General features: G+C 53.5%; 1 protein-coding gene across 10 annotated transcripts in view; it reads left to right on the top strand.

Moving 5' to 3' along the window:
- DLG2 (discs large MAGUK scaffold protein 2) overlaps positions 1–25,283 on the top strand; it is a 1,610,676-nt gene that overhangs the window by 1,510,102 nt on the left and 75,291 nt on the right. For all 10 annotated transcript variants that reach the window (XM_075337519.1, XM_075337521.1, XM_075337520.1 and 7 more), the window contains one exon: positions 5,951–6,127. In XM_075337519.1, the coding sequence (XP_075193634.1) occupies positions 5,951–6,127 (177 nt within the window). The remainder of the gene's footprint in view (positions 1–5,950; positions 6,128–25,283) is intronic.

Below are 25,283 nucleotides of genomic sequence, written 5' to 3'. Positions count from 1 at the left end.
CGTCCTACCAGCCGTTGGTTTACCGTACAAACTTTGTCCGTGTCTCAGGCTGAGTGAGTACCACAGTGCCGCAAGGCATAGCGCTGCCCCCGCGTCCCTGCGCCCTCCAGGCCCTACACTTCACATCTCTTCACCGGGCCCCGGGATCACCAACCCCTACCCACGGAGGGGCAACACAACACCTGGCTGCTCCCATCACCATCCCCGGGACCCCCACACTGAGCAGCGGTGGTGCCATCACCACAACCGTGGGTGGCGTCACGAACTATAATCCCAACAAACACCCCCCCCCCCTTTTCACTCACGGGCGAGGAGCGTCGCTCGAGACACCCCGGGATCCGGCCCGCAGCTCGAGCCACCAGGAGCAACTGCCGGACCCGAGCAGAAGGGGTGAGCGCGGTGTGCTGACACCCTCCTCCCCGCCCGCGACAACTTGGCGTCACGAACAGGATCTTACCGCTCTGCCGTCTGGTAGAGGTGCGCCTTGTTACCGCCGGAGGTATCCGGCAGAAAAATTTCAGAAGTCGCCATCTTTGGCGCGAAAAGTTCCCGCTCGAGCGTCTTCTCGAGCAGTAGAGGCGCGAAGGCCAAAACTCCGCCCCGAAAGAGGAGGGGCCGAAAAGAGCTAAGGGGGACGCGATGGCGGCTGGCGGCATGTAGTCGCCGCTATAAAAGTAGGGACGCCAGGACCTTGCCAGAAAACCGTTCCTGGAAGCAAACAGCAAAGACACCATGTGGATGCCGTCCCGAAACACCGTGGCCCCCGCACCGGGAACCGCAGCGTGGGTGGAGATCCGGACCGCGCAGCTCCATCTAAGGCTGCAGGTCAAAATGCAGCTCCTCCTGGAGGAGTGGGAGACCGACATGGCGGACGTTTTGGCAGCCGTGCGGAGACGCGAGGAGGAAGCGGAGGAAGGGAGGGTGAGTGACCCACACCCCTATGTCCCGGAGGGACCGGTCGCTGCGGCTGAGGGACCCGGTCCAAGCCCTCTCCCCCCGTTGCCTCCTTCGCCACCCGTCTCGGAGGCCGTGACCCCGCCACTAGGCCCGCTGCCACCGCAACCGGTAGCGATACCCAGCCCGTCCGCCCCGGCGGACCGACCTGTAGCCGGAGCCCGAAGCAAACCGGAGGCATTGCCATGGAAGGCCCCGAAGATTGCGCCAGAGACAGTCCCCGAGCAGTTCCCCGAGCCGGAGCCGATGACCCGCTCCGAGCCGAAGGCCCAACTGCGGAAAGCCCCTGTGCCCATCCCCCACACCTCGGCTGAGGTGGCGCCGGGTTGTTGCTGCAAGGCAGCGCCCAAGGCCATGACACCGCGGGATACGCCACCCACCTTCCTGACAGTGGGTAACGTGCTGAATGTCCCGCGGGGCTCAACCCGTGCGCCGGAGCCATACTGGGACAGGGAGCCGACCAAGCTGGGCCTGGAGATCGCGGAGAGGGAGCGTAGGAAAGCCGAGCTGGTGGCCCGAGTCATACGGGAAAAGGAGAACCTGCGGCAAGCGACCTTCCGTGTCCGGGGCCCGTTCTACGAGGGGCAGGTGAGGCGATTCGATATCCGCCGGGGCTACGGGTTCATATACGAACCGGGCCTGGAGGCCGAGGTATTTGTAGCCCGGCGGGATGTGCATGCTCACCTGCCCGAAGAGCATCCTGGCCGCAATCTTATCCCGGGAGACATGGTGCGGTACACTCGGCACTGCGGAGAGAGGGGGTGGTTTGCCCTGGATGTAAAGCTGAGGGGCAGCCCGGAGGGCAAGATGAGCTCTGTACCCCCTCCCTCGGATGAAGCAGCAGCAGGACCGGAGTAGGGCAATGGAGGCCCGCAGCACCGTCCCCGTAGGGACCAGCGCTTTGTTTGTTTGAAAGTTTGTTGAAAGTTTTGAAAAATGAAAAACACTGATTGAACCGAGTTTTCACCTGATTGTCAGCTGTGATTAGCAACCGGCAGGAGCCGGCACCGTTGTCCCCGTGGGGACCGTTTAAAGTTTAAAAATGCATGGGAACTAGCTATGGACAAGCCCGTGAACTCTGCAGGGCAACCACAAACGTTAGTGGCTTGTAAATATGTTGGGTACCGTTACCGTTTCCGCAATGCCGCCTCCGGAGAGGCAGGTTGGAGGGAGGGCCCTGAGCAGAGCAGGCCAGGGCCCAGCCACCAAAGGGACCGGTGGCTACCCTCTGGAGGGAAGGACAGATCCCGCTCGGGTGACTTGTGCTGGACTGTGGGTCAAGGGGTGCTGCCTGGGTTTTAGGGGCAGCATCAGGGCCAGGTTGCTTGGGTGGGAGAGAGCGGAAACCGTGACCGTACACCGTTGAAACGTTAAAAGTAAAATGTGCCTCCCGTCTTGGGAAGAGTTGATTGAAAATGCTTATGTGATGTTTAACCTGTTATCCCCTTTTTACAGAAAAATAAAACCGGTGTAGGACGGCAGCCCGCGGACGGTCTGCATTTTGCTAAGGGGGAATGTGTCGCCCTGGGCAAGCCAGGGGACACAGATAACAACACCACTACACCCCACACTCCAGGTAGGCACACCTGCTAACCAGAAATCCTTGTTGCCTCCCTCCAGGAGTCTGTGATGCACACCAGGGGGTGGGCCAGGCGGTTGGCTCCGCCCACCAAGGAGCTCACAACTCTGGAGGCAGGAAGTATTAGGCAGATTAGCCCAGGCAGGGCTTGAGTAAAGAAGGAGATTAGCCCAGGCAGGGCTTGAGTAAAGAAGCAGATTAGCTCAGGAGGAGCTTGAGTGAACAGCAGAGTAGCCCAGGCAGGGGCTAGGGAAACAACCAGAAGTGAAAGTGAAGGAAAGGAAAGTGGAAAAGGAGGAAAGCAAGAAGAGGAGAGAGCGCAGAGAGTGCACAGAGCCTGAGAGCCCAGCTGTGTGTAGGGCCAGAACAGCAAGGTCAGCGACGGCGGTGACTGTCCGGAGGGGGACCGTTTGGAAGTTCCTGGAAGGACCCCGTTGGCTGTGTGCCCGGTGGTCTGGAGCAGTGTTCCGAAGGACAGTCAGCACCAGGGCAGGGGCCTCTCGGACCCCGGCAAGGCTAGGAGTCGCCCAATTTGCCGAATCCGTCAGCGAAGGGGACGCAGATCCCCCAGCAACAAAGTCCCGATTGACGGCAACAGCCCGACCATTACCGGGGAGACACCGCCACCGCCAAGGCACCAGTTTCCCCAGGGCCAGCGCCTGCGGGCAAAGTGTAGAGCTCCTCCGGCCCAGATTGCAGTCGGGGAGCGGGTAACCGGAGGGAATCCACCGCTACCATCAGTCAAACAGGTGCAAGGAAGAGAGACATCACCGTCACCTACCGGGAGTGCAGGTGCAACCGTCTGTGGGACCGTCCTACCAGCCGTTGGTTTACCGTACAAACTTTGTCCGTGTCTCAGGCTGAGTGAGTACCACAGTGCCGCAAGGCATAGCGCTGCCCCCGCGTCCCTGCGCCCTCCAGGCCCTACACTTCACATCTCTTCACCGGGCCCCGGGATCACCAACCCCTACCCACGGAGGGGCAACATAACACCTGGCTGCTCCCATCACCATCCCCGGGACCCCCACACTGAGCAGCGGTGGTGCCATCACCACAACCGTGGGTGGCGTCACGAACTATAATCCCAACAAACACCCCCCCTCCCTTTTCACTCACGGGCGAGGAGCGTCGCTCGAGACACCCCGGGATCCGGCCCGCAGCTCGAGCCACCAGGAGCAACTGCCGGACCCGAGCAGAAGGGGTGAGCGCGGTGTGCTGACACCCTCCTCCCCGCCCGCGACATATATGTGTGTGTGTATGTATATGTGTGTGTGTGTATGTGTATGTGTGTGTGTGTATGTATATGTGTGTGTGTGTGTGTATGTATATGTGTGTGTGTGTGTGTGTGTGTATGTATATGTGTGTTGCAGCCACAAAATTTTGCACACTCACACGTCTGGACCCCGAGAGCGTCATAGGCTATGTTTTGAGGCGAAATTTAACCAATCAATTTTGCCCCTATCTACATAATGGGGAAAAAGTGAAACAAAAAGTGTATCAGCACCATCACATTTACAATTTTGCACAGACACCTCATGTGACCCAGGGAACATCGTAGACTATGTTTTGACAGGAAAATTTAACCCCGCGCTTTACAGTTACTCTCCAAAAAACATGCCTACATTAAAGTAAATGGAGCCTGGAACTACAGGTTATTATTAGGAGCTGTGATTGGTTGCTATAGGAACAAAGGACATTCATAGTATAAGAAGCTTATGTGTGAGGTAATAAGATGTCGGTGGGGAGACGGATAGAGAGAGACAGAGACAGACAGAGACAGACAGGGAGACAGACAGACAATCAGTGAAAGAGACAGAAAGAGACAGACCTGGAAAGAGACAAATGGGGAAAGAGACACCGACAGACATGCATACAGGGACAGAGACAGGCAGACAGGGAAGGAGGAGATAGCCAGAGAGACAAAGATAGATGGGGAAAGACACAGACCTTGATAGAAACAGCTGGGGAAATAGAAATAGAGACAGACAAGAAAAGAGACAGACAGGAAAAGACAGACAAAGAGACGGGGAGACAGACGGGGAAAGAGACAGACCTGGGAAAGAGACAGACCTGGAAAGAGACAGATGGGGAAAGAAACAGAGAGATAGAGACAAAGAAAGAGACAGAGACAGGCATACAGGGAAAGAAACAGACCGAGACAGATGGAGAAACAGACAGACTGGGAAGGAGACAGATGGGGAAGGAGACAGACGGGGAAGGAGACAGACAGGAAGGAGAGAGACGGGGAAGGAGACAGACGGGAAAGAGACAGACGGGGAAAGAGACAGACGGGGAAAAGAGACAGACGGGGAAAAGAGACAGACGGGGAAAAGAGACAGACGGGGTAAAGAGACAGACGGGGAAAAGAGACAGATGGGGAAAAGAGACAGACTGGGAAAAGAGACAGACTGGGAAAGAGACAGACTGGGAAAAGAGACAGACGGGGAAACAAGCAGACCTGCAAAGAGACAGACCTGGAAAGAGACACCTGAAAAGAGACAGACGGGGAAAGAGACAGACGGGGAAAGAGACAGACGGGGAAAGAGACAGATGGGGAAAGAGACAGATGGGGAAAGAAGCAGACCTGCAAAGAGACAGACCTGGAAAGAGACACCTGAAAAGAGACAGACGGGGAAAGAGACAGACGGGGAAAGAGACAGACCTGGAAAGAGACAGACCTGGAAAGAGACAGATGGGGCACATTACTTGGCCAATTTAGTTAAATCTGTGTGGAATATCTGTGGTGTTGAAATATATGTTGTGAAATGCTTCTATTAGCTTAGTTTTTGCCTTTTAATAATTACATTTATATCTATTTGTTTTGTGGTGTTTGTGTGCAGAATACATTTTTGTTAATACATTCTATTTTGTTAACAGCAGTTATTAACCCGGGCAAAGCCGGGCAGTACAGCTAGTATATATATATATATATATATATATATATATATATATATATATATATATATCTGCCATCACTGTAACGAAGCTGAAATCTCCGTCTCATCTACTAGGGGATTTTTTATCCTTGAGTATTTGTAAGGTCGATCTATGTCTTGTTTCAAATGTTTAGGAAGGCAGTAGAAAATTGATTGGAAAAGTATTCATACCTTTTAAAAGGTTAAAACCAAACTAAAGTGTTACTCCGCCCCATTTGCCCCTTGTTTTTGACATAGAAGGCAGGATAGATCATAGAGACACCTGACTCCAGGATCTGCACAGGCCTTGTTTGTAGTCTGTAGCTATGGAAACGCATAAGTCTGACTGAGGCCTGTAGGCCCAAAATGGTAGGAGATTTTTAATCAAGTTGCTGCCTTTATATTCTGATAGGCATTTGTTAACCGCTTCATGCTCCTCCATCGCTTGTCTTCAATTCACATTAAAGATTGTGATAACGAGGCGCTTTTCCTTCTCTTGCAGAGCCATGTTTGACTACGATAAAGGCAAGGACAGCGGCCTCCCGAGCCAGGGCCTCAGCTTTAAATATGGAGAAATCCTTCACGTCATCAATGCATCCGACGACGAATGGTGGCAAGCCAGAAGGGTCCTACAAGATGGCGACAGCGAGGAGATGGGCGTTATACCCAGCAAGCGGAGGTATTACACTGATAATCTGACAAAATCTTCACACTTTTTTTAGTGATATTAATGTCAAAAAGAAAATTTCAACAGATTTGCAGAACCCCCCCTCCCCTGCTGTCCCAATCATTGGGGGCCCCACTTATTAGGCAAAATAATACTTCAATAGGAAGAATTCTGGCTACTGACAGACACCACTAGGGGGTGCTAACCTGACCTCTATGGAGATATAGTATGAAATTAACGAGATTTTGTTTTTACAGGACACCCCCTTTAAGGAGCCCCTATTTTCCCGCTCCCCATCTTGCATACTTTATTGCACCCTGTATAAATATTACATGGCATCTCTTCTCGGCGATTCTCTTTTTATGGACGCAGCTTCGTATTTATGGCTTTCTTACTTTTAATTCTGGAACAGAGTTTGCAAAAACAAAATGCGCCCGAGGGTTTATTCAAATATGTCGGAGCCGCAGCGGAGAACAACACGCCGCAGTCAGAGGCTCGTATTGTAAGATCCATCTCCTGGGAGGGCGCAGGGCTCGTAATATAACAGTGCGGCCAGGACGTGCATAGTAAAGAGATATTCCTATCTGTGACCTATGGAAGCCCAATAATCCCGAGAATGGAGGGGATGCAGCACTGGCTTCCTGCGCTCCTGATCACCTGTCTGTTAAGGACCCCCTGAACTTGAACAGATAATTTCTGCAAGCTTCCAGTGCCCGGCTGGAACCTCCACCCCCTCCCCAGGGGGTAGGTGGAGGCCGGCATGACGTGGCTAGGGGGGATAGGGTGAGGAGGAAGAGGGGTGGGGGGTTAGGGACCGTTAGGCTAGGCAGCGGGAAAAAGAGGTCATTGCTGGGGTGGCAGCTGAAGTGGTTGTCCCCTGCTCCACTAACGGACACTGCTGATATAAAAAAAAAAAAAAAAAACCCTGTCCTCCCTCTTACCATGGACGGTCTCTTGGAGGAGCTGCAGGGGGCGGCCCGGCGCCATCCCTCCGGCTGGTTGGAGGAGCAGCTGCGGGCGGTGCTGGCCGGTGGCGTGGTGTCGGGTGAGTCTGCCCCGGCTAGGCCGCAGGCGCGTCCCGCTCGTTGCGGTCGGGGGGGGCTCCAGAGCCGGCCGCGGAGGTCTCTCCTGTGACTACGGGGCGGCCATGCCGCAGGTCCAGGCCTCCGGAGCGTCTCTCTCCCGGCGGTTCCGGGCGGGCCGCGGGGCAGGCACGGCCTGCTCGCAGGCCGCGGTTGGAGCCGGGGCGGTCCGGTGCAGCGCCGGCGGGACCTCAGCGGCATCGGGGAAGCCCCGTTAGGGACCCTCCGGCGGTGGGGGAGGTGTCCAGCCTTGGGAGCCCCCTCCGCGCCGGGAGGAATTCACGTCCGCGGCTGAGGTCGGCGGTGGTTAGTAGGCCTCGGCCCGATAGGGGGGGAGGGGCCTGCTGCTACCTGGCGTCAGGAGGACCTGGAGGATGCGGCGGGCCGCACTGGCGATGTTCCTGTCGAGCGGCCTGGCTGGACGGCACTGGAAGCACAGGACGGTCGGCGGGATCCCTGGCAGGAGGTCGGCAGGCCAGGGCAGGACTGCTCTGGGTCTCAGCGGCAGCCTGGTGGTCGGGATCCAGGAGCGGCGGTGCGTGGACCACCTGGATTGGGCTCGGGACCGACCGATCCGAGGTTACCTTCACCGATCAGGCCAGGGGAGGACTTCAGGCAGGAGAGGGACGCAGCGCCAGTGACGGCTGGACGGCAGGATTCCGGATTGACGGCTGGCGGGATCACAGCTCCTGCGCAGCTTGGTGAGTACAGCTCTGTGTTTTGTTTGTCTCCTTTGACTAATGATGTTTCTAGTAGCGTAGTGGGTCCGGCTGGGGCTGGGATGGCTCAGGGGCAGGCGGCTCCGCTGGGGTGGGTCACTAGGGGTTGGGGAGGTTTTGTCGGAAGTCAGGCAGTTGTTGGCGCGGCTGGAGGGGAGCGGGAGTGTCGGGAGTTGTGCTTCGGCGTGGGTGGGATCGGGGGTCCCGAGTGTGGGGGTGGCGGCGGCGAGTACGGCGGAGGAATGACGGGGGTCCGACCCAGTGTCGGTTTTTGTGCAGACGGAAAAAGACAAGGATCGGATTCAATTCAATTGGATGATAAGGCGAGGGGGGAGGTTTACGTGTGTTTTGAGGGGCCGCTGGGCTCGCATTTAAAGAAGGAAGTTAGGGGAAAAATTTGGAGGGATGATTATGTTGAAATCTTCTCTTTGTTGCCGTTAGAGAAATTTAATTTGGACAAGCCCAAGAAAGACGACAACAAAAAAGAGGATGATGAGAAGCGGCGGTGGCGGTTGATCCCTCAGACGTTTACAAACTGGCTGCAAGCATTTGCAATTTTAGCCAGTGTAATAGGGGAAAAGGCGCCGGACAACTGTTCGCACCTTTTCTGCTATTTGGATTCTATAGGGGAAGCTTATAGGGTGTATGGGGGGCAGGCCTGGTTGTGGTACGACGAACAGTTTAGTCAGCGGAAAGCCATTCGGCCATCCATAAGATGGGACCAGAAGGATATTGGGCTCTGGTTGCGGGTCATGGCACCGACTCGGTATGGGCAATCCTTTCCAGGGGCGGCCGGGCCTTCCGGCCAGGCTGGGGGGCGGTATGGCTAGCAGGCCGGCGGGGGAGCTGGAGGTCAGTCGGGATCGCAAAAATCAGGGCTTTGCTGGCTCTTCAATGAGGGCCAGTGCAAGTTTGGGGAGCAATGTAAGTTTAAACACCACTGCTCACACTGTAGTGGCACCAATCACGGGGCGTCGAGGTGTTTCCGACATAGCAGGGTCAGAGGGGGGACTGGTAATTCAAAAGGGGGAGACTCCAGTGAAGCTTCGAGAGATGCTCCCTTACCTAAATAGGTTTCCTAGGAGGGAGGAGGCAGAGTTGTTAGCGAGAGGTTTTCAATTCGTTTTTTGCATTCCTTCGGGAGCGGGTCCGGGGCAGGGGCATTTTAAGAATTTACAGTCGGCAAGCCAGCATCCGGAGGTGGTACGGGAGAAGTTGGAAAAGGAGGTGTCGTTGGGGCGTATGGCGGGGCCGTTTCGGTCCCCGCCTTTCCCGGATCTGGTGGTTTCACCGTTGGGGGTGGTGCCGAAGAAGGAGGCAAATAAGTTTCGGCTTATTCACCACTTATCTTACCCGCGGGGGGGGATCGGTGAATGATGGTATAGATCCTGAGTTATGCTCGGTGGTGTATACATCGTTTGACGAAGCAGCGGCATGGGTGCGGCGGTGTGGACGGGGGGCTCTGATGGCTAAGACGGATATTGAATCTGCATTTCGGTTGTTGCCGGTTCATCCGGACAGTGTTCGCTTGCTCGGCTGTTTTTGGGAAGGGAATTATTTTGTTGACAGATGCCTGCCCATGGAATGCTCGTTGTCCTGTTCATTGTTTGAGGCATTTAGTTCCTTTTTGGAGTGGGTGGTTAGGGATGTTTCGGGTTTGCAGTCTGTTATTCACTATTTAGACGATTTTTTCTGTGTTGGTCCAGGGAATGCGGGGGTTTGCCAGAGTTTGCTTGCAACGATCGAGTGGGTAGCTCAACGTTTTGGAGTCCCGTTGGCGCCGGGGAAGACAGAGGGTCCGGGGACATGTATTTCTTTTCTTGGGATTGTTATTGACTCGGACAAGTGGGAGTTTCGGTTACCGGCGGATAAGGTGGTCGCTCTCAGGGAGCAGGTAGCGAGGGCGCTGAGGGTCAAAAAGCTTTCCCTGAGGGAGGTGCAATCGTTGTTGGGCAGACTCAATTTTGCGTGTCGGGTGATGCCGATGGGGCGGATTTTTTCACGGCGGCTTGCGATGGCCACTGCAGGGGTGCTAGCGCCTCACCATTTTGTGCGTCTGTCAGCCGACGTTAAGGCGGATTTGGAGGTGTGGGGCCGATTTTTGGCGGACTATAACGGGCAGTCCCTCTTTATGGAGCCTCTAGTGGGTAATGCGGAGTTGGACCTATTTACCGATGCATCTGGGGGTCAGGGTTTTGGGGCTTATTTTGGAGGAGAGTGGTGTGCGGAGCGATGGCCGGAGGTTTGGCGGTCGGCGGGGCTGGTGAAGAATTTGGTGCTGTTGGAAATTTTTCCGATTTTGGTGGCAGTGACTCTGTGGCAGGAGCATTTTCGGAACAGGCGGGTAAGGTTTTACTGTGATAACATGGGGGTTGTGTTAGCGATTAACAATATCTCGGCCAATTCCCCTCCGGTGATTAAAGTTTTGCGGAGATTAGTGCTGGCCTGTTTGTCCATCAATGCTTGTGTGTCTGCGTCGCATGTGCCGGGGGTGTTGAATTCTATTGCTGATGCTCTCTCTCGTTTCCAGTGGGATCGCTTCCGGGAATTGGCGCCGGGGGCGATGGCCGTGGGATTGCAGTGCCCTCCCGAACTATGGAGTGTGGTATGAGGGCAGTTGGACATTTGATCAAAGGATCGTTGGCAGAGGCGACTTGGACGGCTTATCAGCAGGCGTGGCATCAATGGGAGGCTTGGGTGCAGTCTTTTGGTTTGATTCGGTCGGTGGAGGATCAGGTAGGCGTGTTACTCTTGTGGATCGGGCGGTGGTCGGCATGGGGTTGGTCCCAGGCGAAGGTGGGTCGGGTGGTGGCGGGCCTGGCCTTTGGGTTTAAGTTGCGGAATAGGCTGGATTTGACGAAAACCTTTTTGGTGCGGCAGGCGTTGAAGGGGTTTCGCCGGGGGCAGAGTTGTGGGGATAGAAGGAGGCCAGTGTCTTTTGCTCTCTTCGAGCGAATGGGGGCCTACCTGAGTGCGGTGTGCTCGTCTGTTTTTGAGGTTATTTTGTTTCGTCTGGCGTTTTCGTTTGCGTTTTTCGGAGCGCTCCGGATTGGGGAACTGGTGGCGGTTAGTCAGCAAGGTTCCGGGGGGATTCAGGCGCGAGATGTTCTTTTGTTTAATACCAGCGTGGAATTATGGCTCCGGAGGTCCAAGACGGATCAAGCAGGCAGAGGACGGCGTGTGGTACTGGGGATGGTGTCGGAATCGGCAATGTGTCCGGTGCGGTGTTTGCGGGAGTTTAGGGGGTTGGGACCGCGGGTGGATGGGCCATTGCTTTGTCACGAGGATGGTTCGTTCTTGTCGAATTATCAGTTTCGGGCAATTTTCCGGAGGTGTGTGGAAGGTCTTGGCCTGGATCCTGGTTGTTATGCGCCTCATTCTTTTAGGATTGGAGCGGCGACAGAGGCGGCTGTGTGCGGGTTGAGTCCGGAGGTAGTACGGAGGATAGGTCGGTGGGAATCCAGGAGATATTTGAGTTATGTGCGCCCTTACCATGGTTTATGATGTGGGGAGTTTGGGATTTGTTGGGTTATGGTATGGTACTGTAATGTTTTTGTTGTCTTCCTTTGCAGGGGACTTCTCCCATTTGGTCTGGATATTGGGCCACTCCTTTATGCATTGGGCAGCGATCCGGGCAGACATTCGATCTGAGGGTCGTCAGCTGGGCTTTGCACGAAGTGTGGCGGTAATCCGGTGGGTGGGTATCCGGGGCATGCGGTGGATGCGGGTGTTGCCCGAGGTGCACAGGGCAATGCGATTGGACCGGGCGCCGGATATTCTGGTCTTGCACGTTGGGGGGAATGATGTGGGAATGGTGGCGGGCCGGGAGTTGATCAGAGATATAAAACATGATTTACTTCGGCTGTGGGTGGCTGTACCAGGACTTCGGACGGTCTGGTCAGAGGTTGTCCCGAGACGGACATGGCGCAGGGCTCGGTCAGTTGAAAGGCTGAATAAGACCCGTATAAAAATCAATCGGGCCATTTCGGGTTTTGTAGTGAGGAATGGGGGTGTGGCGGTCCGTCATTTTGATTTGGAGGCGGTGGATCAGGATTACTGGTTGGCAGATGGGGTTCACCTGAATGCAGTGGGAACAGATTTGTGGTCTTTGGGGATTCAGGAGGGTATTGAGCGGGCCATGGCATTGTCCGGTGGAGGGGGAGTCTCGAGCGTTTGAGGGGGTCAAAGCGTTCTCGTTATGGTGGTGGGGGTGGGGTCCTCGAAGTTGGTGAAAATTGAATTTGGGGGTCCCAATGGAGGTGGAACCCCCCCGTTAATTACTGGTTTGGGGAGTGGTCTGGTGATCATGGGGGAACATCGGCTTGGTGGGGTCGGTTCCCGTGCTTGGTGGTTTAACCCTTCCCCCCTCATATTTGTTTGGTGCTCTCGAGTTGGTGGTTGCGGCTGGGAGTAATGGGGTTGAGGGGGAAGGTAGGATCGGAGTATTGGGTGATCACCAGATTGTTTGAGCTTCGAGGACCACAACCCCCTGTTTTATAAATGTTATTATAAGTTATGTTTAAATAAAAGGCTGCTGTGGCCATTTTATCCAACTATGTGTCTGTGGTCATTTCAATAAGGGGTTAAGCTATTGGGGGTGGGGGTATGGTAGCAGTATAAGGGGTCACCAGGACTCCACTATGCCAACGTCAAGTGCCCGGTTGGAACCTCCACCCCCTCCCCAGGGGGTAGGTGGAGGCCGGCATGACGTGGCTAGGGGGGATAGGGTGAGGAGGAAGAGGGGTGGGGGGTTAGGGGCCGTTAGGCTAGGCAGCGGGAAAAAGAGGTCATTGCTGGGGTGGCAGCTGAAGTGGTTGTCCCGCCCACCCTCCCCTGTTTTGTTTTGTTTTATTTTGTTTTGTTTGTCTGGGTCATAGTGGCAGAGGTGGTGGGGGTGGGGTCCTCGAAGTTGGTGAAAATTGGATTGGGGGGTCCCAATGGAGGTGGAACCCCCCCGTTAATTACTGGTTTGGGGAGTGATCTGGTGATCATGGGGGAACAGTGGCTTGGTGGGGTCGGTTCCCGTGCTTGGTGGTTTAACCCTTCCCCCTCATATTTGTTTGGTGCTCTCGAGTTGGTGGTTGCGGCTGGGAGTAATGGGGTTGAGGGGGAAGGTAGGATCGGAGTATTGGGTGATCACCAGATTGTTTGAGCTTCGAGGACCACAACCCCCTGTTTTATAAATGTTATTATAAGTTATGTTTAAATAAAAGGCTGCTGTGGCCATTTCATCCAACTATGTGTCTGTGGTCATTTCAATAAGGGGTTAAGCTATTGGGGGTGGGGGTATGGTAGCAGATAAGGGGTCACCAGGACTCCACTATGCCAACGTCATGCTCAGGAGGGTGGGCGCAGGTGTGCTGTGCAGGGAAAACACGGCGGGGCGGGGGAGGAGGGCTGAAATGCTACTGCTCGACCGCTGCTCCATTCATTCCCTGTATGACTGCTTTGCTGCTTCTTCATTCATTTCCTTTGCCCCTGCTCGTCCGCTGCTCTTTTCATTCCCTGTGCCCATACTTGTCCACTGCTCCATTCATTCCCTGTTCGACTGCTCGACCGCTTCTTCATTCATTCCCTGTGCCCCTGCTCGACCGCTGCTCCATTCATTCCCTATGTGACTGCTCGACTGCTGCTCCATTCATTCCCTTTGCCCCTGCTCGAACGCTGCTCCATTCATTCCCTATTCGACTGCTCGACCGCTGCTCCATTAATTCCCTATGCGACTGCTCGACCGCTGCTCCATTCATTCCCTATGCAACTGCTCAACCGCTGCTCCTTTCATACCCTGTGCTACTGCTCGACCGCTTCTTCATTCATTCCCTTTGCCCCTGCTCGACCGCTGTACCATTCATTCCCTTTGCCCCTGCTCGACCGCTGTACCATTCATTCCCTTTGCCCCTGCTCGACCGCTGTACCATTCATTCCCTGTGCCCCTGCTTCTCCACTGCTCCTTTCATTCCCTGTGCCCCTGCTCGAACGCTGCTCCATTCATTCCATTTGCCCCTGCTCGACCGCTGCTCCATTCATTCCCTATGCAAGTGCTCGACCGCTGCTCCATTCGTTCCCTATTCGACTGCTCGACCGCTGCTTCATTCATTCCCTATGCGACTGCTCATCCGCTGCTTCATTCATTCCCTATGCGACTGCTCGACCACTGCTCCATTCATTCCCTCTTCAACTTCTCGTCCGCTGCTCCATTCATTCCCTATGCGACTGCTCGTCCGCTGCTCCATTCATTCCCTATTCGACTGCTCGACCGCTGCTCCATTCATTCCCTATGCGACTGCTCATCCGCTGCTTCATTCATTCCCTATGCGACTGCTCGTCCGCTGCTCCATTCATTCCCTATGCGAATGCTCGACCGCTGCTCTATTCATTCCTTAAGCGACTGCTCGTCCGCTGCTCCATTCATTCCCTATGCGACTGCTCGTCCGCTGCTCCATTCATTCCCTATGCGAATGCTCGACCGCTGCTCCATTCATTCCCTATGCGAATGCTCGACCGCTGCTCCATTCATTCCCTATGCGACTGCTCGTCCGCTGCTCCATTCATTCCCTATGCGAATGCTCGACCGCTGCTCCATTCATTCCCTATGCGAATGCTCGACCGCTGCTCCATTCATTCCCTATGCGAATGCTCAACCGCTGCTCCATTCATTCCCTATGCGACTGCTCGTCCGCTGCTCCATTCATTCCCTATGCGAATGCTCGACCGCTGCTCCATTCATTCCCTATGCGAATGCTCGACCGCTGCTCCATTCATTCCCTATGCGAATGCTCGTCCGCTGCTCCATTCATTCTCTATGTGAATGCTCGTCTGCTGCTCCATTCATTCCCTATGCGAATGCTCGACCGCTGCTCCATTCATTTCCTATGCGACTGCTCGTCCGCTGCTCCATTCATTCCCTATTCGACTGCTCGTCTGCTGCTCCATTCATTTCCTATGCGACTGCTCGTCCGCTGCTCCATTCATTCTCTATGCGACTGCTCGACCGCTGCTCCATTCATTCCCTATGCGACTGCTCGACCGCTGCTCCATTCATTCCCTATGCGATTGCTCATCCGCTGCTTCATTCATTCCCTATGCGACTGCTTGTCCGCTGCTCCATTCATTCCCTATGCGAATGCTCGACCGCTGCTCCATTCATTCCCTATGCGAATGCTCAACTCCTGCTCCATTCATTCCCTATGCGACTGCTCATCCGCTGCTTCATTCATTCCCTATGCGACTGCTTGTCCGCTGCTCCATTCATTCCCTATGCGAATGCTCGACCGCTGCTCCATTCATTCCCTATGCGACTGCTCGACCGCTGCTCCATTCATTCCCTATGCGATTGCTCATCCGCTGCTTCATTCATTCCCTATGCGACTGCTTGTCCGCTGCTCCATTCATTCCCTATGCGAATGCTCGACCGCTGCTCCATTCATTCCCTATGCGAATGCTCATCCGCTGCTTCATTCATTCCCTATGCGACTGCTCGTCCGCTGCTCCATTCATTCCCTATGCGAATGCTCAACTGCTGCTCCATTCATTCCCTATGCGAATGCTCAACTGCTGCTCCATTCATTCCCTATGCGACTGCTCAACTGCTGCTCCATTCATTCCCTATGCGACTGCTCAACTGCTGCTCCATTCATTCCCTATGTGGCTGCCGAATGTTGCGCTCAGGTTTTTCAGCATATTCTGTGGAGAGTACGCGGAAAATGAAAAAAATAATAAATTCTCCATTGTGCCGATTGCTGTGGATCCCATCAGATGAACCTCCACCGATCAATAAAATCCCCTATCCTTAGCAGAGTTCATAACTAGTGATGAGTGAGCACTACCATGCTCGGGGGCTCGGTAGTCGTAACCATTTGGGTTGGGCGCTCGGATGGGCGCGACTCGTGTACCAAGTACAATGCACGTCAATGCGGGACTTCTGGAAAAATGCTTGAGGTCCCCATTGATTCCATTATACTCTGTAGTTGAGTCGCGCTCATCTGAGTGTCCAACTGCTCGTTACAAGTACCGAGCACCCAAGCATGGTACTTACATGGCACCAAGCGATAATGTTCGCTACGGCAGCTATCACAAGGAAATCGCTGCTGCGACAGGGGCGGGGACTATCGCGCTCGGCATCGCAGCATCGGCCTGCGATGTCGCCGCGTGCAAAGTACCCCTAAGGGTAGTTGTGTGTATTGGTGCAGACGCTGCAGATTTGCATGTGGAAAATCCAAAACATAATACAGTACCAGCAAAGATGATCGGATTTTCTAAAAATCTCATCTACACATTGCAAAAACTCTCTGCACTTGAATGGACCTGCGATGCGGATCTTAAAGGGAAGGTGTCGTAAAAAAAAAAATTAAATAACTGAAAAAATGTAAAGTATTAATGTTTTAATGTTTTGTTTAAATATTATTTGTTTTTAATTGAGCAAAATATAAAAAAAAATTTACAAGTTTGATATTTTCCACTGTTAAACACTAGGGGGAGCAGCTGCTGAAATCCTACAGAAATCCGACTGTAGAACTAGCTCACATTACAGCTGCAGTAAAGTGGGCAGAATCTGCTTTCCTGTGTGTGATGTCACCTCCCCATACCAATCTGGGGGTTTCCAAAAGGATAAGGGAAGATGAAGTTTAGGATCACAGTGTGGAGCCATTTTGTTGGTGGCCACAAAGTGATCCTAATGTGTAAAGTGTCACCGAGGACAGCTGCATAGTGCTCCCTACATAGCGCTCTGCACGCACCGTACCAGCAATTCTCTGCTACACGCACACCCACCCGCAATGCTCTGCCACGCGCATGCTCACATTCTGTGCTCCTCCGTATACTAAGCTCTGCTGTATTCAATGCTCCTCCATATATTGCGCTCTGCTGTATTCCATGTGCCGCTGTATACCGCGCTCTGCTGTATTCCATGGTCCTCCATATACTGCGCTCTGCTGTATATCGTGTGCCGCTGTATACTGCACTCTGCTGTATTCCATGCTCCTCCGTATACCGCGGTCTGCTGTATTCCATGCTCCTCCATATACTGCGCTGTGCTGTATTCCGTATGCCGCTGTATACCGTGCTCTGCAGTATTCTGTGCTCCTCCGTATACCACGCTTCGCTGTATACTATGCTCTGCTGTATTCCATGCTCCTCCGTATTTTGTGCTCCGCTGTATTCCGTAGGAGCGGTGGCCCGAGGTGAGCACACGAGACCAGGGGGAGCAGCGGGGGGGCTTTGGCGGCAGTGGCGGGAGGGGGAGGGGCGGCAGCAGGGGAAGAGAGTGTGGAGGCTGGGGAGGAGGTGTGGCGGTGGCGGGAAGAGCAGCGGAGGGATGAGGGTAGCGGGGGGGAGAGGGGAGTGTAGTGGCGGCGGCCCGGAGCTGGTACTCACACATCCCGAGCAGGTGACAGGGGGAAAGTGCAGCACACAGCATACGCTGTGAGCTCCACAATGATGGCGCCGATCTCCTCCCTCTGCTGTGATCTGGACAGCCCAGGGGGCGCGTCCATTTCTCAGCAGACGTCTCTGTGTTAAGTATAGGGGTTGGAGCCTGACAACGGTCTTCTATGCACTGGGGGCTGCCATATTTGAGGGGAGTAACTGTCGTTACACACAGCAAATCCAAGATGGCAGCCACCAGTGCTTCAGTAAAACTAGAATTAAAGGGAACCTGTCACCACTTTTTTGTCCTATAAGCTGCGGCCACCACCACTGGGCTCTTATATACAGTATTCTAACATGCTGTATATAAGAGCCCGGGCCGGGAGTATATCATAAAAAACACTTTATAATACTTACCTAACGGTCGCGCGGTGGGCCTAATGGGCATCTTCGTTCTCTGGTGTCGGCGCCTCCCCTTTCGGCCATCTTCGTCTTCTTTCTGAAGCCTGTGTGCAGGACTCGTCTATGTCATACACACTCGCCGGTCCTGCGAAGGCGCACTACAATACTTTGATCTTCCCTGCTCAGGACCTGAATGCCGGCTAGTGTGTATGACGTCGGACCCGTCATGCACCGCAGCTAGAGAAAAAGGAGAACAAAGATGGCTGAAAGAGGTGGCACCAGGAACCGGACAATGGAGACGCCCATAAGGCCCACCGCGCGACCATTAGGTAAGTATTATAAAGTGTTTTTTATGTTATACCCCCAGCCTGGGCTCTTTATATACAGTACTAGAAGGTGGCCCGATTCTAACGTATCGGGTAGTCTAGAATGTGTATGTAGGTTAGCAGATTTAATAATAATATAATCAGCAAGTCTTGAATAATGATGGTTCATTTTTTGCTCGTTGGTCTCCCGCTGTGCAGCACGCATCGGCGTGTTTGACAGTGGGAGACCATCGATCTGAATGGGCAGGGAGCCGGCGTACACTGGTAACCATGTTACACAATTGGGTAACTATGCAAAGCGCTTTGCTTAGTTACCTGATGTGTACCATGGTTACCAGCGTACGCCGGCTCAAGCACACGTGTGCCGGGAGCCGGGGGTAAGGTGGTAACCATGGTACACATTGGGTAACTAACAAAAGCGCTTTCCATAGTTACAGGATTGTGTACCATTTGTTACCAGCGTACGTCGGTAAGCTGATAACCATGGTACACATTGGGTAACTATGCAAAGCGACAGTGCTGGTTTATTTTTTGCTTGTTGGTCTCCTGCTGTGCAGCACGCATCGGCATGTTTGACAGTGGGAGACCAACGATCTGAATGGGCTGGGAGCCGGCGTAAGCTAGTAACCATGGTACACATCGGGTAACTATGCAAAGCGGTTTCCATAGTTACCCAATGTGTACACTGGCTAACAGCGTACGCCGGCTCCAGCACACGTGTGCCGAGAGCCGGGGTAAGCTAGTAACCATGTTACACATTGGGTAACTAAGCAAAGCGGTTTCTATAGTTACCCGATGTGTACCATGGTTACCAGCCTACGCCGGCTCCGGTACACGTGTGTCGGGAGCCGGGGTAAGCTAGTGGTTTCACACATCCGGCTTTTCTCCACTTTGTCTGATCCGGTGCGCTGCCGTAGGCTGGTTTCAGACGTACATGTTTTAGGTACGTGTGACATGCATTTTGCCACACGGATGTCACACGTACCCATGTTATTCTATGATGTGCCTCACACGTTCGTGTTTGCACACGGACCGTGGGACTTTTCATGACCCCACATGCACACACGCAGGCATCTTCGGCAGCACGGATGTCACACGGATCGCACACTGATGTGATCCGTGCGACATCAGTGTAAAATATACCAGAGAAAATATGGGTCTTTTTAATAAAAATATTTTCTATATTTACTTCTCTCCAGCGATGCTGTCTCCGGCTCTGCTGCCTCCCGCTCCTTATCGCCGCTCATTATACTCACTGAATATTCAGTGCCCTGAGGAGCTGGAAGCAGGAACAGCGCTGGGGACTTCAGTGCCGGGGACCGCATCGCTGGGTGAGTGTACAGCAGAGTATGTGTGTGTGTGTATACATGCATGTGCGCTATGTGTGTATGCGCCCGGTGTATCCATGTGTGTCTGCTATGTGTGTATATGTGCTCAGTGTGTGTGTATACATGCATGTGCGCTATATGTGTATGCGCTCAGTGTATCCATGTGTCTGCTATGTGTGTATATGTGCTCAGTGTGTGTGTGTATACATGCATGTGCGCTATGTGTGTATGCGCTCGGTGTATCCATGTGTCTCTGCTATGTGTGTTTGTGTGTGTATATACATGCATGTGTGCAGGACAGTGGCTGCGCCGCAACTTCCTGGTCACATGACAACACGTGATCGGAGCTTGTCGCGCGGCAACTGTAGTGTACACAGTGCACGGGAGCGCACCGGATCCGACAAAGTGGAGAAAAGATAAGCGACAGTGCTGATGTGTGCCAGGAGCCGGGGAAAGCTAGTAACCATCTTACACATAGGTAACTAAGGAAAGTGGTTTCTATAGTTACCCGATGTGTACCATAGATAACAGCCTACGCCGGCTCCGGCACACGTGTGCCAGGAGGCGGGGTAAGCTAAGGGCTTTTCTCCACTTTGTCTTGCCGGTGTGGGCTTCCGGGGCTGCAGCAGTCACCTGGGAGTCAGGCGTCTCCGTGTGGGTTCGGGGAATGCGTGCGGGGCCAGGGCGAGCATCCAATGCGTGAGGGGCGGGGCCTGGTCGAGCGGCCAATGCGTGCAGGGGGCCGAGGCGAGCGGCCAATCCGTGCGGGGGGCGAGGCCAGGCCGAGCGGCCAATCCGTGGCGGCAGGGCGGGGCCATGCCGAGCCCAGCGACCAATCCGCTGGTTGTCACTGTAACGACACAATTATCACTGTAACGACACAATTTTGGAGCAAGACAGACAGAATAAGGCAATTATATATATAGACTAGAAGGTGGCCCGATTCTACGCATCGGGTATTCTAGAATTTACGTATTGTGTAGTTCATGTATGATTTTTGTTATATATATAGATGTTGTTGTGTGTAGTTACCAAGTGTTTGTGTAGGGCGCTGTACATGTTCTGGGTGTTGTCTGGGTGTGGCGGGGGGTGAGAGCGGTGTTGTATGTGTGTTGCGTGTGTTGCGTTGTTTGTGGAGCGCTGTGTGTCTGTAGCGTTGTGTGTGTGTGTTGCGCGGTTTGTGTGTGTGTGGTGTGTTTTGGGGGGAGGTATGTTTTGTGCAATGTGTGAGTTGTGCGGTATGTGCGTATATTTATGTATGCCGCGGTTTGTGTGTTGGGTGTTGTGTGTGTGCAGCGTTGTCTGTGTGTGTGGGTGTCTGTGTAGGGCGGTGTTTGTGGTTCCCAGTGTGTGTGTGTGTTGTGCAGTGCGCGTGTGTGTGTGTGTGTGTGTGTGTGTGTTGGGTGGAGGTGTGCACCTCCCATCGTGCTCCATCCCCCATGCTGCGCACTCCCCATCGTGCTCCATCCGCCATGCTGCGCACTCCCAAACGTGGTCCATCCGCCATGCTGCGCACTCCCAAATGTGCTCCATCCCCCATGCTGCGCACTCCCCATCGTGCTCCATCCGCCATGCTGCGCACTCCCAAACGTGCTCCATCCGCCATGCTGCGCACTCCCAAACGTGCTCCATCCGCCATGCTGCGCACCCCCCATCGTGCTCCATCCGCCATGCTGTGCACTCCCAAACGTGCTCCATCCGCCATGCTGCGCACTCCCAAACGTGCTCCATCCGCCATGCTGCGCACTCCCAAACGTGCTCCATCCGCCATGCTGCGCACTCCCAAACGTGCTCCATCCGCCATGCTGCGCACTCCCAAACGTGCTCCATCCGCCTTGCTGCGCACTCCCAAACGTGGTCCATCCGCCATGCTGCGCACTCCCAAACGTGGTCCATCCGCTATGCTGAGCACTCCCAAACGTGGTCCATCCGCCATGCTGTGCACTCCCAAACGTGCTCCATCCGCCATGCTGCGCACTCCCAAACGTGCTCCATCCGCCATGCTGCGCACTCCCAAACGTGCTCCATCCGCCATGCTGCGCACTCCCAAACGTGCTCCATCCGCCATGCTGCGCACTCCCAAACGTGGTCCATCCGCCATGCTGCGCACTCCCAAACGTGCTCCATCCCCCATGCTGCGCACTCCCAAACGTGGTCCATCCGCCATGCTGCGCACTCCCAAACGTTCTCCATCCCCCATGCTGTGCACTCCCCATCGTGCTCCATCCCCCATGCTGCGCACCCCCCATCGTGCTCCATCCCCCATGCTGCACCAGCATCAGCCTCTCTACCCGCAGCATCAGCCTCTCTGCCCGCAGCATCAGCCTCTCTCCTCCCAGCATCAGCCTCTCTCCTCCCAGCATCAGCCTCTCTCCTCCCAGCATCAGCCTCTCTCCTCCCAGCATCAGCCTCTCTGTCCCCAGCATCAGCCTCTCTGTCCCCAGCATCAGCCTCTTTGTCCCCAGCATCAGCCTCTCTCCTCCCAGCCTACCCCAGCCTCAGCCTCCCCCAGCATCAGCCTCTCTTCTCTCAGCCTCCCTCTCCCAGCCTTCCCCAGGATCAGCCTCTCTCCTCCCAGCATCAGCCTCTCTCCTCCCAGCATCAGCCTCTCTCCTCCCAGCATCAGCCTTTTCGGTCCCCAGCATCAGCCTCTCTGTCCCCAGCATCAGCCTCTTTGTCCCCAGCATCAGCCTCTCTCCTCCCAGCCTACCCCAGCCTCAGCCTCCCCCAGCATCAGCCTATCTTCTCTCAGCCTCCCCATCCCAGCCTTCCCCAGGATCAGCCTCTCTCCTCCCATCCTCCTCCAGCACGCCGTGCTCCTCTGCCGACACTCACAGATCCGATCGCATACACTCACTCACACACACCCGATCGCATACACTCACACACACCCGATCGAATACACTCACACACACCCGATCGCATACACTCACACACACCCGATCGCATACACTCACACACACCCGATCGCATACACTCACACACACCCGATCGCATACACTCACACACACTCGATCGCATACACTCACACACACCCGATCGCATACACTCACGCACACACACATTGACGATATTGCACATACGCGCTCACACTCACAACATCCGGAGGTACCACATGCTTCTGGCCATGTGATCCTCCGGCAGGTCCTGGAAGTTCACTGCACAGTATCGCCGCCGAGAAGCAAGCGATATCCCAGGATGTTGTGCGTGTGTGTATGTTCCGCCGCTGCAGGACCTTGATGTGTGGATGCGATGTGATGTGTGTGTGAGAGTGAGTGTGATCTGATGTGTGTGTGCTGTTATGTGTGTGCTGTTATGTGCGTTGCGTGTGTGTATGTTTCGCCGCTGCAGGACCTTGATGCGCTGGTAACTATGCTACCATGGTTACCAGTGTATCACATCCCCTGCTCGCACGGGAGCCCACACCAGCATATGGCGGCAACCCCAGCAATGCGAGGGTATGTGTCGGCTGGGTTGGCGGCGTACGCTGATGTGGGCTCCCGGGGGTACAGTACTCACCTGGGAGTCGTGGCTCCGTGTCGGTCGGTTCGGGGAATGCGTGCAGGGGGCGGGGCCAGAGCGAGCGTGCATTGCGTGAGGGGGGCGGGGCGTGGGCGAGTTGCCTGGGCGAGCCTCCAATCCGTGCGGGGGGCTGGGCCATGGCGAGCCCAGCGGCCAATCAGCTTTGTGTCACCGTAAGGACACAATTTTGGAGCAAGACAGACAGACAGACAGACAGACAGACAGAATAAGGCAATTATATATATAGATGTTAGAATGATGTATATAAGAGCCCGGTGATGGTGGCCGCAGCTTATGGGCCAAAAAAGTGGTGACAGGTTCCCTTTAAATAAAGTCTAAATAAACAGTGAATTTATTTTTGTATTAAAAATACTTGATTTCATAATCACCATTAGTAATACAAAATAAAAAAAAAAGCGACACCTTCCCTTTAATCTGCATCTTGTCAATTCTTTGCGATCTTCACCCCTCTAAGGTGAAATTCTCAACAAAACTCACTGATCCCCAGCGGCAGACCCTCATCGGACCCACAACGTCTGCTCTCACCCGTGCTCTTATTTCGGATGTGAATGGAGTAATAGACGTTGATGGATCCATAAGGATAATATGGGGGGTTTTATACATTTTTGGAATCTCATTAAAGCTCATGAGATCCGTCCTGGCTTCTTACTTCCGTCACATTCTGAAAAAATGTGAAGAGGAGAAATCTGCTTTGACAGGGGCTAAAGACGGCGAATCCTGACCCCGCTCCTCGGCTGCTGAACACGGGAAATTGGATATGACTTTAAGTGCAGTTTTGGCGCCGTGGTCTAAACCACAAACCTCCCATATCCGTCCTCTCATAACCGCTAACGACCTTCCCGTTCTTTGCTAAACAAATATATATATTTTTAGAACAAAAGCAAACAACGAAGAGAAAAAGAAAAAAAAAATTAATTTTCCTACGGTGATTTCCATTTTTGGCAATAAATAAAAATAGGTACGAAAACATCCCAAAAATATGGCAGCTCATAGGCTAAAGGTAAGGGCTGATGTCCTTTTTCACGGAGCTCCATGATCCCTTCATTAGTTTCCATACTTGTGACTCTACGCCTGGTGCTGGACCTCAATTCTTCGTTGTTTGCAAATTTAAGATGGAAACAGTCAGCAAGTTGCTTTTGATGGATCCTTATTATTAATCCTGTTTTATTATTATTATTATTATTATTATTATTATTATCCTTAGTATTAATATTCCCCAATACATTGCTTTGGACCTGATTGGCTCCTGAATACATTAATACCTTCTTCTATAATAGAAAAAAGCAAAACGTATCTTCTAGAAAAAGCAGCTGACTACCAGTATGATCACTACTCCTGGTTGTCCCCCACATCTGAAAATCGCCTCATTTTCCAATTTTATATTTCTGTTTAATTAGAAAGATTTGCCATTCACCAAGGTCATTGTCACGGGTGACAGTCATGTGGTTTCTGGCCATAGAAGGTCACAGCTTCTGGCTGCACAGAATGCTCCCTGACTTTCTATTGTTCCTGCTGTCAGTATTCATTGGTATGGGTAGCTTTCCTGCTGGATTCATCTCTCCCCCGTTAGGACCCAGCGGAGCTCTCCTTCCACCCAGCTGCTGATCACCAGTATTATCTTGATGCTTTTATACTCTCTTCTTCCCTGGACTGGTGCTGGTGATATTATTCATTTCATTCTAGCTCTGGTTGCAAGCAGGTGACTTGCTGTCATCTGTAATATTGTTGCTGAACTTCTACCTGAGTCATCTGTGGATAAGTAGTTCATGCTTTCCCCCCTGTGTGTCCTCCTTGTGTCTTCTATAGTTGTTTAGTGGGGTTGATGAAGAGCTCATCCCATCCGTTCCCTATTTAGGACCCAGCACTAGAAATACCTAGGGTCAGGTGTCTGGCTCGGTGCATACATGTGGAACCTATCTAGGGTGGTGAGGGACCCCAGGGACCAGCAGTAGGTTTGGTCAGGGGTCACCATCTCCCCCTTCCCTTCCTTTTCGACGCTCGTTTGGTACTTACCCGTACCTCTTGTGGCAGTCATATACTGTTTCCTGACAGCCCCCCAAAAAAATCTGGATATATGTAATGTAGGATTATATCCAGTCCCTGTATTACAGTGTAAGTCCCTCATTTTAAAGTGGTATTGTAAGGACACAGTGTAGTAGTATGTTCCACTCACTCTTACGCAGTATTATTAGGTCACTATATGGTGGTATTATTTGGTTATTGGCAGTATTGTAGGTGATTACATGACGATATTTAGTTACTGTATGGCGGTATTATTAGGTTATTGTATGTTTCTAAATCGGTTACTGTTTGACAATATTACGCTGAGTTCACACATCCTGTAATCATCCGTTAGAACTGATCCCGCAGAGATCTGTTGGCAAAGTGATGTCTGCCGGATCCGT

Source organism: Anomaloglossus baeobatrachus, chromosome 2 (assembly GCF_048569485.1).
Source record: "Anomaloglossus baeobatrachus isolate aAnoBae1 chromosome 2, aAnoBae1.hap1, whole genome shotgun sequence".
In the NCBI taxonomy this organism is placed as follows: domain Eukaryota; kingdom Metazoa; phylum Chordata; class Amphibia; order Anura; family Aromobatidae; genus Anomaloglossus; species Anomaloglossus baeobatrachus.
This window is presented reverse-complemented; position numbering and strand designations above follow the sequence as displayed.